The sequence below is a fragment of the Protomyctophum parallelum genome (assembly GCF_964188405.1).
Source record: "Protomyctophum parallelum genome assembly, chromosome: 15".
Lineage (NCBI taxonomy): Eukaryota > Metazoa > Chordata > Actinopteri > Myctophiformes > Myctophidae > Protomyctophum > Protomyctophum parallelum.
The window spans coordinates 43,719,763-43,732,478 of record NC_139710.1 but is presented as its reverse complement, the minus strand read 5'-3'; the positions used below and the strand labels follow the sequence as shown (position 1 = coordinate 43,732,478).

Here is a 12,716-nt window from a genome sequence, read left to right as displayed (position 1 = left end):
TGATGTTTTCCCTTTATTTTGCCCACTCATCTATTTATATTGTTTCTGCTTTAATATTTTGAGAAATATGCTGCCACAAGCTGACTACCTGTTTTTTCATTGGCATATAGGCCTACCGGTATTTAAAAATAAAAAAGTGTACATTGGTATCTAGATTTAACTGATATGTATGAATGTGGAATACATTGTTCATTAACAATACCACACACACACACACACACACACACACACACACACACACACACACACACACACACACACACACACCCTTCACACACACACACACACACACACACACACACACACACACACACACACACACACACACACACACACACGCACGCACGCACGCACGCACACACACACACACACACACACACACACACACACACAAAACTTTCCGATTTAGTTTTGGGGTGGAGTACCCCAAAGTACCCCTAGGGGTAGCAGTACCCCATCTGAGAAACACTGCTCTATTCTATCACATTTGTTTCTATTCTGTTCTTCTGTTTTCTGTTCTATTTTGTCCATTTCTATTATGTGCTGTTGGATTATATTCTATTTTATTCTATATAAAACACTGACAGTTTTCTGGGCATTAAATCGTGTAGAAGCTATTTTGTGAAATGCAGCATGCCCACTCCTATGTGCATCCTGAATGAGGCTAGTAGTGATATTTGCTTATAACAGAAGCGCCGCCTCCTTCCTATTGGACAATGTGTATTTGAAGGCGTGGCGAGGAAAGATGAGAGTTGCAAATCCATGCCCTTACTGGGAAGACATGGAGCGCTATGAGCACAGTCTACACGAATCGAGTGGAAATCTCAGCTAACATACACATTTCTTCGAATAGGAATAAGTATTTTAAGAGAGTAAGAGATAAGAACGGTGGTCCGTTCGAGGATGGAGTGTGCATTTGAGGCACAGAATCTGATCTCCATTTCTTTGAGGAAAATCCAAAGCTCCAGGACGCAGAGAGGAGGCATCAAGCTCCACAAGAACTTACTGGTAACGTACGTACTTCGAAACGCCCGGCAGTTTTATATGAGCAAAGACTTTATGCAAACGCAGAGGGCACAACAGTACGAGAATGTAACGGCAACTCGAGAAAAGCCAGATTACCTAGAATTGACGGGGAGCTTTACGGAGTTGGCCGATGACTTCTACTGCAACTTTAGTGGGGCTGATGAGTCGGACTCTTGGCACTGCGGAGCGCACCAGCCGAGCGGCCACCCTGCAGAGGCGGCGCACCAAGACGCATCAGCCTGCGCCATGGTTTCCCTGAGTGACTCCAGCTCGAACATCATGCTGTCGTCGGAAGCTTGCTGGAGTTGTGGAGACAAGTCCTCTTGGGACTTACCTGCCCCGAACACACAGCAAGCCAACCAAAAAACTGTCCTGGACTTGGACACGCATGTGGTGACTACGGTCACAAATGGATACTTCCACTCGGACTGTTGCGCGCCACCGAAGCAGCCGCCGCAGGGCGCACAGGCTTACTGTAAAAAGCGAAAGATTGACTCAAATTATCATATTGTTGACCCAGAGTTTTACTGGCCAGACTTAGGGCCATGGCCGAGTAAAAGAATGAGAACTGAAGATGAATCACATTCTGATTCGGAACAGTTGGACACAACAAACATCTCTAACCTGATTTCAGTGTTGGGTTCAGGTGGACTAACTGAGTTTATGAGTTGGCAGCACACGGACCTTGAGCAAATATTCACTGCTCAAACAATTTGTTTGAGACATACATTGTTAACAGGCAGTGCTTGGACCAGAGCTATTGAAGCATTTTGATTTGTGTCTTATGTATCGTTTCATTATTTTGGTTCCTTTCAAATAAAACATGACACGACTGTAATTCCCTCTCTGTTCTGTTATTGAAAATTGTTAATGAAATTAAATGTGATACATAGACTGAGCATACCCATTGGCCATTGGGCATTACTTTAGCACATGAACACTTACTCTGCGCATCACGTAAGATTGCCACATAACTCTACAGATCAATAAACAATACCTCTCATTTAAACCTTGTCTCATGGTGAGCTCTATATGGTTCGTTAGGACATTGGAGTGTGTATTTGATTTGTATTTTTCCAAAGAATATCAGTTATTTATTGCTGTTTGTCTAGTGAGATGTTGGACGAGCTCCATCATGTGGCTAGTGGAGAACTGTGCAACCTCATGCACCAAATCGACTTTCAAGTGTATTATTCATATCAGGCCAGGGCCTAATTTCTTATTTAATCAATAAAAAACGATGTTATTTTAAGATTGATGCATTATTGGCTATAAATGGCAAACATGTCTCACTGGAATTCATGGTTTTCATTTATCACAATAAAGGGGGAATTAAACTATGAGGCGAAATGTCTTTTTTTTTTAAATCTAAGTTTGTGTGTGTGTGCGTGCGTGTGTGTGTGTGTGTGTGTGTGTGTGTGTGTGTGTGTGTGTGTGTGTGTGTGTGTGTGTGTGTGTGTGTGTGTGTGTGTGTGTGTGTGTGCGAGCGCGCGTGTGTGTGTGTGCGTGTGTTACATGATTTGAAATGGCACACGCTCGTGCGCATGCACGCACGGCACGGTTATTTGGATTGATATCCATGAGTGTTGTGTGGAGTTCAGCTGTGTGTCTCGTAAAGTCCAGAGGGGGGCGGAAAGCTGACAAACTCCTCCAGTTCAATTCTTTAGCTCTTTACTAGTGCTTGTCCTTGAGACATGACAGCCCGAGGGGCTCAGAGCCTCATCTTACTGTTTATTAATCTCAGGACAGTCAAAGCCCCAAGTGCATTTATTTGACACAATGTTGGGTCTTTTCGTGAGAACGGCGGTGAGTATTTATGCATTTTTGTTTTGCTTCACGGTATATTTGCGGGTGTTGTGTAGTGTTGTATCTAGTGTTTTATGCGCTAACTGGTAGCAGCAAGCTCAGCTCGTTTGTTATTATGCTAGGATGCTACTGCGGATGGGAAGGGGGTGGGGCACCATGTTGGACAGCAGCACTATGGAGGCACGCTTTATTGCATTGATTGTACACTCCAAATTTGACCGTTGGATGCTTTCAATTATTTGGACAGCGCCACTAGCTTACTTAAGTAGCTACTAGCTATACCGCACGGTGTCACTCTAATGTCAATTTCAGCGGTGTTACTTCAATGTCATGTTCAAAGGTTGACGCCTTCAGTTCAGCGTGTCAACTTACTTTACCAACAGTGATTTTGACTAGACTGGCTTACAAGCATAATGGGCCAGCATTGCAATGCGACGGATCTCGTGTGTGTTTGTTTTAGCTTTCATTCTAAAGGTTCAGGAACTTAGGAAGTGTACAAGTTTCTATTCTATTTATAAACTGGCCGTGTTAACGCCAGGTGGCCAAACAAGTATTATATGAATCAGTTGTTTTGGTGTCAAGTTACTGTAGCCAATAGCCATAAGTTTCTTTTAGTGGAGTGTGCCTTTCACTCCACATGAAGAACTATTCAAAGGGGCTTCTTTGCTGAACCAAATTTACCACCAATTCTATTCAATGCCAGGGTTGTATTGTCTTAAAATGTAATGAGAGTTCAAAGTTGGATTACTCTGGTAGTCATCAATCCGCTTTGAGGTAATTTAACGATGTAATATTCCAAAAGCCACTGCTATTAATAACCATTAACGATTAACTTTTGATATTTAAATACAGATCCATCAATTTAGTTAAATTATATGGAATTATTTAAAAGGTGATGCTAAAATGGCACATGAGTGGAGGAAGTGTTTAAATAAAAACTAGATAAATATTAGTCCTCTAGAAGCCTCTACTACAGTAAAAGTAAAATATTTATATATATATATATATAATTTGTTTAGGGAGTTTAGGTGAGTTTACCATGGTGGACTACCTCACTACCTCCACTCATGACATCACAACTGAATGTTTGGGGTGGGGCAGATTTAGCTGTTCAAACACATTTTTCCTACGCTAATCCAATCCGCTTTATTTATATAGCATATTTCACAACTCAAGGTTTACAAAGTACTGTACAGAAAGCTAAAAAAGGAAAATACACTGTGAATCTAATACGGAGACAACAGCAACATCACACAGTAAACTAGAAAAAGTGCCCTTCTGATTCTGGGCACACGTCTCCACCAGGAGGATAGGAGTCTGTGTGATGTTTGGCAAAATGTTTAGGAGTAATATAATTTTGTGTGTGTGTGTGTGTGTGTGTGTGTGTGTGTGTGTGTGTGTGTGTGTGTGTGTGTGTGTGTGTGTGTGTGTGTGTGTGTGTGTGTGTGTGTGTGTGTGTGTGTGTGTGTGTGTGTGTGTGTGTGTGTGTGTGTGTGTGTGTGTGTGTGTGGCTTGGCCTGTTGTAGCGCCACCATGAGGCTGATTTGAAAATTGTCACGTGGCATTTCTTCCTCAGCCTAGTGGGAATATGCATGCACAGTTTCACTGCAATCGGACGCTGCGTTGAGTAGTTGTGACAATTTGTACAAAGCGGGCTACCCCTGAAAGGTTTAGAAGCCAATCATAGGCAATGAAGGTGGATTATGAAAAATCAAACAAACGCGTCTTGATCACATGACTATGGAGACTAGAGCATGTATACCGATTTGCGTGAAATTTGGATAAAATCTGAACGAGTAATATTAGAAAATGTGTTTTACATATGTCGGCCTCCTGGTGGCGCTATAAAGAGCAGATGTGAAAAATTCCAGGCAAAGGTTTTTCCTCGAACTGCACAGATCTGTGCAGTTAGAGGTAAAAACACTTTTCATGAGGCTGAGTTGAAAATGTTCACGTGGCATTTCTTCCTCGGCCTAGTGGGAATGTGCGTGCACATTTTCACGGAAATCACACGATGTGTTCATGATTTGCAGCATTTTGTTTGAAACTGAGCACTCCTGCGAACTTTGGAAGCCAATCTTAGCCAATCGGGATGGAGTCTGAGAAATCTGAAAGACCTGTTTCGTTGAATGGCTCTAGAGAGACTGTGTACCAATTTGCGTGATGTTTGGACAAAATCTGTAGGTGTACTGTCCAAAAACTTATTTGCACAAAGCGGCCTCCTGGTGGTGCTATAACAGTTCGTTCTGGAAATTCTGGTTGCAGAGGTTCATCGTTGGCATCCAGGGAGTGTGTGCAAAATTTGGCATCGACCAGGTTAACGGTGCCAGAGATTAGCTGTTCACAGACAGACGGACGGACACACACACACACACACACACACACACACACGGACGGACGGACATACTCTCTCCCCATGCCTTCGGCCTGGTGGAGACAAAAAGAACAACGACGAAGCAAAACAAACACAAAGCCAAAGGTGTAAAGTTGGGTCTTAAGGCGAGATTTTAAAGTCTCGATGGTGCAGGCCAGTTTGACATGAGAGGGGAGCTCATTCATGTCATTCTATGACCGAAAAGCCTCGGTCACCTCTTGTCTTTAAATCGTCTTCTTTGTGACCTCAAGTTTCAACTGACCTGCAGACCGCAATGGCCTTGACTGAGGCCAGAGAGATAAAATCTTAAATTCTGAATTCTCAAAACAATTTATTGTTTATGGCAATGCCAAATTATAACCTAAGTACAGTTCTTTCACATTTGAATATCCAGAATTTAAAATGATCTGTTGCTCTGCCTTTAACCTTAACACAATTTCATGTTCTCGTTCAAAAACTGAAATTTGATCAAAGTGCTGTCGCTCATATTACACCTTTCTAGTATTGCCTTGTTGTACTCACTGTTACTATTGCTATACATAATTTGTTGTGTCCGCTTTAGTCATGAGAGCTGCAAATACTGACTGACTTAAGATGTTTTCCAGCTGAGGCCGTGCATGGTGAAGCCCTCTCGAATGGTCAAACCGGTGACACAAATCCCAAAGAGGTGCGAGTCCCTTGTACCCCAGGAGGCTCTTCATCAGGATGATCTTCCGAAGTTGCCCGTCCCACCTTTGCGGCAGACCTGCGAGCGATACTTGGCCATGCTGGAGCCCATTGTCAGTGAGGAGGAGTTGGAACAAACCCAACAAATGATGGAAGATTTTCTTAATGGTGGTGTAGGGGAGAGGCTACAGAAACTCCTGGAGAGACGAGCACAGAAGACAGAGAACTGGGTAAGATATTAATAAGATATTATTTTACTGTTATTTAACCTTTATTGAAGCAGAAGTCCCAGTTTGGAGACCGCAGCAATAGTGTCAACACAATGGTGAACATACAAGTTGCATACAAACGACATACAACAGTTTGCATAAGCAAAACCATGATACAAGCCACATTATACTGAAGGTTAAGTCAAAACCAAACATATGGTTGCTAATGCTAATAAAACGGTAGTCTTAATTACAGACGAGCAGGACCAGTGTCCAGGCTGATACACATTCCCAAAGCGCCTTAGACTGTTCCTCATTATGACAGTTGCAAGATCTTTCATAATCAGTTTGATTATGCAAAGGGCTGATTCTTTTCCACTGAGATGTCTGGTTAATTGAACAGTGGTCACAGTGATAAACGTGTTAATCAACTGCATGCAACCCAAAGCAATCGCATGAATTTGATGTAGGAAGCTGTTGCATGGCAGTACAGTGCAAGATCCATTTTCAGAAAGAAATGTCAGCACGGAACATTTGTTGCTTTAGTTAACCGGCTATAATACTTTGGCCACATGTCCAATTTCTTTCATGGACCCAATAAGTAAAATACATTATATATAATGTGACAATGAGATGACATAAAACTGGTAATCATCAAGACGTTTGGGCCCTCGTTTGGTCTTCTCCTACACACCTGTCGCCTTTGTAGACGACAGGTGTGTCGCCTACAAATAGTACAAATTAGTAAAACACTTAAGAAATGGGAAGCAGAGAAGTAGTCTGTAGAAGTGGCTTAAGTTTGGGTATGAGCGAACATGGTAATGTTGGATGAAGAGATGTTATAGCTGAATTATGCCTACATTTTATACAAATGAAATGCTTCAAATGACCAGAATCCCAAGCTGACAGGAATAATGCCCTCTAATGCAGTGGTTATTTAATGGCTGTGCATTCACTGGAACAAAGCCTGTACTCAATATATCACAGAAGACAACTTAGATGTGTGCCCAGTTGAGCTGCAGCAACAAGCTTATGCTCCGTCGTATGGTGTCGCGCACCAAACAGCAGTCCTACAAGCTATGTTCTACCAGTCCGCGATGCGTTCTGAGCTTGTAGATCGGCTATGTTCGACAATGCGACGGCAGCATTGTGCGACGAAGTATAAATCAGGCTTTAGAAGCACAACTAATTGGTTGGTTTAGTTTCTGTAACCTGATCAGAACAATCCTGGATTCTGAACCAGTGGTTGTCTATAAACACTGCCTGACTGCCCTGACATACTGTATTTATGCATGCACTCTGTGTTGTGTTTCCTGCAGCTGTCAGAGTGGTGGATGCAGTCAGCCTATCTGGACTGTCGCATGCCTGTGGCGGTCTACACCAGCCCAGGGGTCGTCCTGCCCCGCATGCACTTCCAAGATCGCCAAGGACAGATAAGGTGGGCATCCTGCTGCCACAGTCCACTGTGTGGGTGTTGCATACCAAAAATAGCAGATCTACAAGCTCACACATTGTCGCACTGCGACACATTGTGAGCTTGTAGATCGGCTGTGTTTTTCGGTGTGGGACACGGCGCACAAATAATTGTAAATCTTCCTTATGACCAGCCACCAAAATTAGATTCAGTTTGGTTTTAATAAGTCATGTTTGTTTTCTGCCCAGTACAATAATTACAACCATTCTGTGTCTAACGCAATAAAGTTACATTTGGTACTGTACTACACTATATATAGTTTCCAGCTGACCTTTACACAGACTTTACTCTTGCCGGCTATTTTTGGGACTTTGGCTGCGTGTAGCATTGCTCAGCTTTTTTTGTTGTTGTGGACTACTGTGACCCAAGATATACAGTGAACATTATAGCCCCATGAAGAAATACTCTTACCTTATTTTACAGCTGTCAGAGGTCTTTAGTTCAAGGATAGGCTATTTCTCATTGTCAGTCCTCCAGTCAGAGGCACTATTACGTTCATACGGCATATTCTTTGTCAGTTAATCATAGTACATTTGTTGGCCCACTGATTCTTGAATATTGTATTTGCAGATCCTTTAGGGCATTGTGTTGTATGAATATTTTGTATATTCCTATGAAATAAGAGAAAAGGCCACCATCCACTGTATGTCAATAACACAATCATTCTTTCTCTGTAGATTTGCTGCAAAGCTGATTGCAGGAGTTTTGGATTTTAAGAAACTGATTGACACGTGAGTTTCAGTGAATGTCTTTAATACATAATCATCTTTTGACAAATGTTATTTTCAATTATTGCTTTATAAGCCTGAATATACATAGTGGAATAAAACTGTTGCAGTAACACCTTGCCTGTGGAATACCTGGGTGGCAAACCTCTGTGCATGGACCAGTATTACCAGATCCTGTCCTCCTGCCGAATCCCTGGACCAAAGAGAGATACCGTAGTACATCACATTGTTGGAAATTCACCTTCGGCTCACATCACCGTGGTACACAATTTCCAGGTATTCTAGATGGCGCTGTTTTTCTCCTGTTCTATCCTTTACAAAATACCAGCAGCACATTTGAATGGAACTGTGGCCAGTCTTAAGCCTAATTTGTAACTTGTCATACATTGCACATTTTCGGTGAGCGACAATGTTTTCCGACAAAGTATAAATTACATTTGCCCTTAAATTCCATTCATATTGGTTTCGGTAACTTGTTGACTAGTTCTTAAATCATCCTCATGGGTTTACCCCTCCAGTTTTTTGTACTGGAAGTGTACGATAGCAATGGATCCCGGCTGACTGTGGACCAGATTTCCATGCAACTTGAGAAGATCTGGAACTCCTCTCTGCAGACCAACAAGGAGCCCATTGGCATCCTGACATCCCAGCACCGCAACACGTGGAGCAAGGCCTATAACAACCTTTTGAAGGGTGAGGCTGGAGAGAAGCAGAAAGTACAGATGCACGATATTGAAATTTTGGCAGATCCGATAATATGCAGGATTAAATCGTCCGATACTGATATATTACATCATTGCTGATTTTGTTTTGTTTTCCATTTCAAAGCCAATATCGGTGAAAGAAATATTGGAACCGGTTCGATACCGATGTTGCATTCTTAATGAAATATTGACCAATATCTAGCATAATAGCAGATAGCAATCTTCCGTAGAATGTTTGCCTATTGGATGTTATGATACTTATGTTTTTCTCTCTAGATAAAACAAACAAGGAGTCTGTCCGTGCCATCCAGAAAAGCATCTTCACGGTGTGTCTGGATGCACCAATGCCACGTGTGTCAGATAACCTGTATCGAAGCCGTGTGGCAGCCCAGATGCTGCATGGAGGAGGGGCTCGCTGGAACAGTGGCAACCGTTGGTTTGACAAAACATTGCAGGTAAGTTAAAAACATCCATAGGTTTGAAGCTATATTACAATTCCCCATTGAAAGTATGCAGTTAAGCCTATATACATCCCAGAGAATTCATCCCTGCATACTTTGTAGAATTTTGAAAATGCAGTTGGATGACAATCTGCCAATGGTAATGAATGAGCTTCAGTGTACTATATATATATGTAAATCATCATTGGTGAAGATGGGACATGTTATATATATTTGTAAATCATCCTCAGTTCATCATTGGTGAAGACAGGACATGTTATATATATTTGTAAATCATCCTCAGTTCATCATTGGTGAAGATGGGACATGTTATATATATTTGTAAACCATCCTCAGTTCATCATTGGTGAAGATGGGACATGTTATATATATTTGTAAACCATCCTCAGTTCATCATTGGTGAAGATGGGACATGTTATATATATTTGTAAACCATCCTCAGTTCATCATTGGTGAAGATGGGACATGTTATATATATTTGTAAACCATCCTCAGTTCATCATTGGTGAAGATGGGACATGTTATATATATTTGTAAACCATCCTCAGTTCATCATTGGTGAAGATGGGACATGTTATATATATTTGTAAACCATCCTCAGTTCATCATTGGTGAAGATTGGACATGTTATATATATTTGTAAACCATCCTCAGTTCATCATTGGTGAAGATGGGACATGTTATATATATTTGTAAACCATCCTCAGTTCATCATTGGGGAAGACGGAACATGTGGACTGGTGTATGAACATGCTGCTGCTGAAGGGCCGCCCATCGTGTATCTCATTGATTATGTTGTCAACTTCATGTAAGGTTAATTTATTGGTTACACAACTATTATTATCCTTTACACCAGTAGCTGGGGAACTAGAACCATTGTTTTCATTTATTTCTTTTTAATATGTTTTCAATAGGCAGAGAATTGATATGAAGCGCTCTCCCATGATTCCCCTGGGCATGCCTCTGAAGCTGCGATTTAACATTACTCCTGAGGTTAAGAGGGACATTGAAAATGCCAAACAAAACATGAATATGTAAGTATAGAAGGGGTTATGATGAATGATGTTAATTATTTTTGTCAAATCGAAATTATATTTGTGTGTAACTCAATCTTTTCTTTACATTATTAGGATGGTACAGGATTTGGATGTGAATGTGCTCATGTTTTCTCATTTTGGAAGAACGTTCCTACGAGAGCATAAGACGAATGCTGATGCATTTGTACAAATGGCTCTTCAGCTTGCCTACTTCAGGTGAGTTTACTTGCCTTTTTAATAGCGTCTTTTTCTGTTCTATATATTCTATTTGTGTGTATTGCAATCAGATATTCACTGTACTATTTTTCACTTACAGGATGTATAAAGTTTGCTGCCCCACTTATGAGACAGCGTCCTTACGAATGTTCAAATATGGTCGAACAGATGTGATCCATTCAACTACCAAGGATTCATTAAAGTTTGTCCAGGCCATGGAAGACTCGGCCAAACCGGTAAAACCACACCTGGGGCCTGGATGTGACATTTAAATGCATGTGTATATATTTGGCTGGACAATGAGTATTTAGTTCATCCTCACTTTCCAACAGAACACAGAGAAAGTAGCCTTGCTACAGAAAGCTGTTCAGACTCACAGGGAGAATACGTCCAAAGTAAGAACTGATGCCTTGTTTTTGTTTTTTTAATCTTATAGATAATGTCTATTTATTCAGAAATCAGGTATTCATTGTAATGTTTTGTCTCTGTTTATGACCAGGCAATTCATGGGCAATCCATTGAAAGACATCTTCTTGGGTTGAAGCTGCAGGGTATTATAGACCTGACTTCTATGCCTGAGATATTCATGGATACTTCCTATGCTGTGGCTCAGCATTACAACCTCTTGACCAGTCAGGTAATGTGTTACAAAAGTAATGGTATGCTGTGGTGCATTATTGTAACCCTGATGAAAAACTTCATTGGTCAGTACCATAGACTGTAAAAAAAATATGGACAAAGCGTTCTCCAGGTCTGATATGGACGTAAAATGAAACCTGTCAGTCCTTGAATTGTAAATCGCCATCTTTCTAGATCCGTTTGGGCCCAGCTGAGCCATTGGCTGGCCCAGACAACAAGGCGGGACTTCCCCCCTTCTTCTTCGTTGGTTTTTATTTTGACTCGAGTGGGTGGGGGATCCCGTTCATAGACTGTAACGGTACCCACGCCCCTCAGAACATACGTGACTTTATGGTCATTTTTTTTAAATAAATGGGACCATAATTTTCCAAAAAGAATATTAGAAATTAGACTTTAAACTAGTGACTGGAAGCAGAAAGTATTCATGACCATGTTTATTAAGGTAATACAGTCTAGGTGAAGTTGGGCCCAAATACATGGATCTCTATGGAGCTATGGGTTTTTTTGAGCCCAATGACAGCGCCACAACAGGCCATTATATGAATTTTCAGGAAATCCCGATTTCCTTAGTGGCTGAACAAAATATCTGTCTGACTGCCCCCCTGGTCAGTACACGTTGGCCAAACCTTCTTTATACTGACGACAAGAGTGTCATGATGTTATTATGCAGTATTATTGTACTTGGTAAATGATCATCCATGTCTCTGTGATGTCCAGGTTGGTTCTAAGACAGACTGTGCGATGTGCTTTGGTCCAATGGTGCCAGATGGCTACGGAGTGTGTTACAACCCAATGGATGATCACATCAACATTGCAATCACTGCCTTCAACAGCTGTGAGGAGACTCATGCCGCCAGGTTTTCCAGAGCTATAGAGGACGCTCTGTTGGACATGAGAGCTCTCCTGGAGGACAGAAACAAGGCCAAGCAGTGAGCCCACACAGAGGCCTGGCATGGGGGTTGACCTGTCGGGCTGTGTAGAAGGTGCAACTGCACTTGCAATGGCGGCAGTGGCAGAAAGACACATTGCCATAAACTTGTGACAGGGAGAACTGAAAAGCACATTGCACATTGCGTTTGACTTGAGGGAATATTACAAAAGGCTAATATGAATACATAAAGTGTGTAAAGCACTGTCAAAGCACTGCCATCTTGACAGAAACTATATATTTTTTATTATTGTGGAACTGTATAGTTCTACATTATATGATTATTAAATTGATTTGTTGCTGAATTGACTTAAGTGGTTTTGTTTGAATTTTTTCTTCAATATTTGTTAAAGTACATCATTTTGAATCTGAAATGGAAAAACTACTCAACGGAAAGGCTTGAATACATTTTAAACAAACACGACTATGTTCAAACTAAAGAACCTTT

At 41.4% G+C, this 12,716-nt stretch overlaps 2 protein-coding genes across 2 annotated transcripts; both read left to right on the top strand.

Annotated features, from left to right (window-relative positions):
• Window positions 1-772: 772 nt before the first annotated feature.
• Window positions 773-2,351, top strand: ier5l (immediate early response 5-like). The gene has a single exon (XM_083783671.1). The coding sequence runs from the start codon at window positions 904-906 to the stop codon at window positions 1,798-1,800; it is 897 nt and encodes a 298-aa protein (XP_083639797.1). The 5' UTR covers window positions 773-903; the 3' UTR covers window positions 1,801-2,351.
• Window positions 2,352-2,634: 283 nt separating this feature from the next.
• LOC310871526 (carnitine O-acetyltransferase) lies at window positions 2,635-12,577 on the top strand. Its single transcript, XM_083783096.1, has 14 exons — window positions 2,635-2,832; window positions 5,812-6,102; window positions 7,401-7,519; window positions 8,233-8,286; window positions 8,394-8,559; window positions 8,802-8,976; window positions 9,264-9,442; window positions 10,156-10,256; window positions 10,363-10,482; window positions 10,579-10,701; window positions 10,802-10,937; window positions 11,034-11,096; window positions 11,201-11,338; window positions 12,058-12,577. The coding sequence occupies exons 1-14, from the start codon at window positions 2,806-2,808 to the stop codon at window positions 12,271-12,273; spliced, it is 1,908 nt and encodes a 635-aa protein (XP_083639222.1). The 5' UTR covers window positions 2,635-2,805; the 3' UTR covers window positions 12,274-12,577.
• The last annotated feature ends 139 nt before the right edge of the window (window positions 12,578-12,716 follow it).

Excerpts from the sequence above, each read along its gene's own strand:
- LOC310871526 (XM_083783096.1), top strand. The coding sequence starts at position 2,806 with ATGTTGGGTCTTTTCGTGAGAACGGCG. Across the intron at positions 10,702-10,801 it reads CTTCAGCTTGCCTACTTCAG|GATGTATAAAGTTTGCTGCC; the intron begins GTGAGTTTACTT and ends TTTCACTTACAG. Across the intron at positions 11,097-11,200 it reads ACAGGGAGAATACGTCCAAA|GCAATTCATGGGCAATCCAT; the intron begins GTAAGAACTGAT and ends GTTTATGACCAG.
- ier5l (XM_083783671.1), top strand. The coding sequence starts at position 904 with ATGGAGTGTGCATTTGAGGCACAGAATCTGATCTCCATTTCTTTGAGG.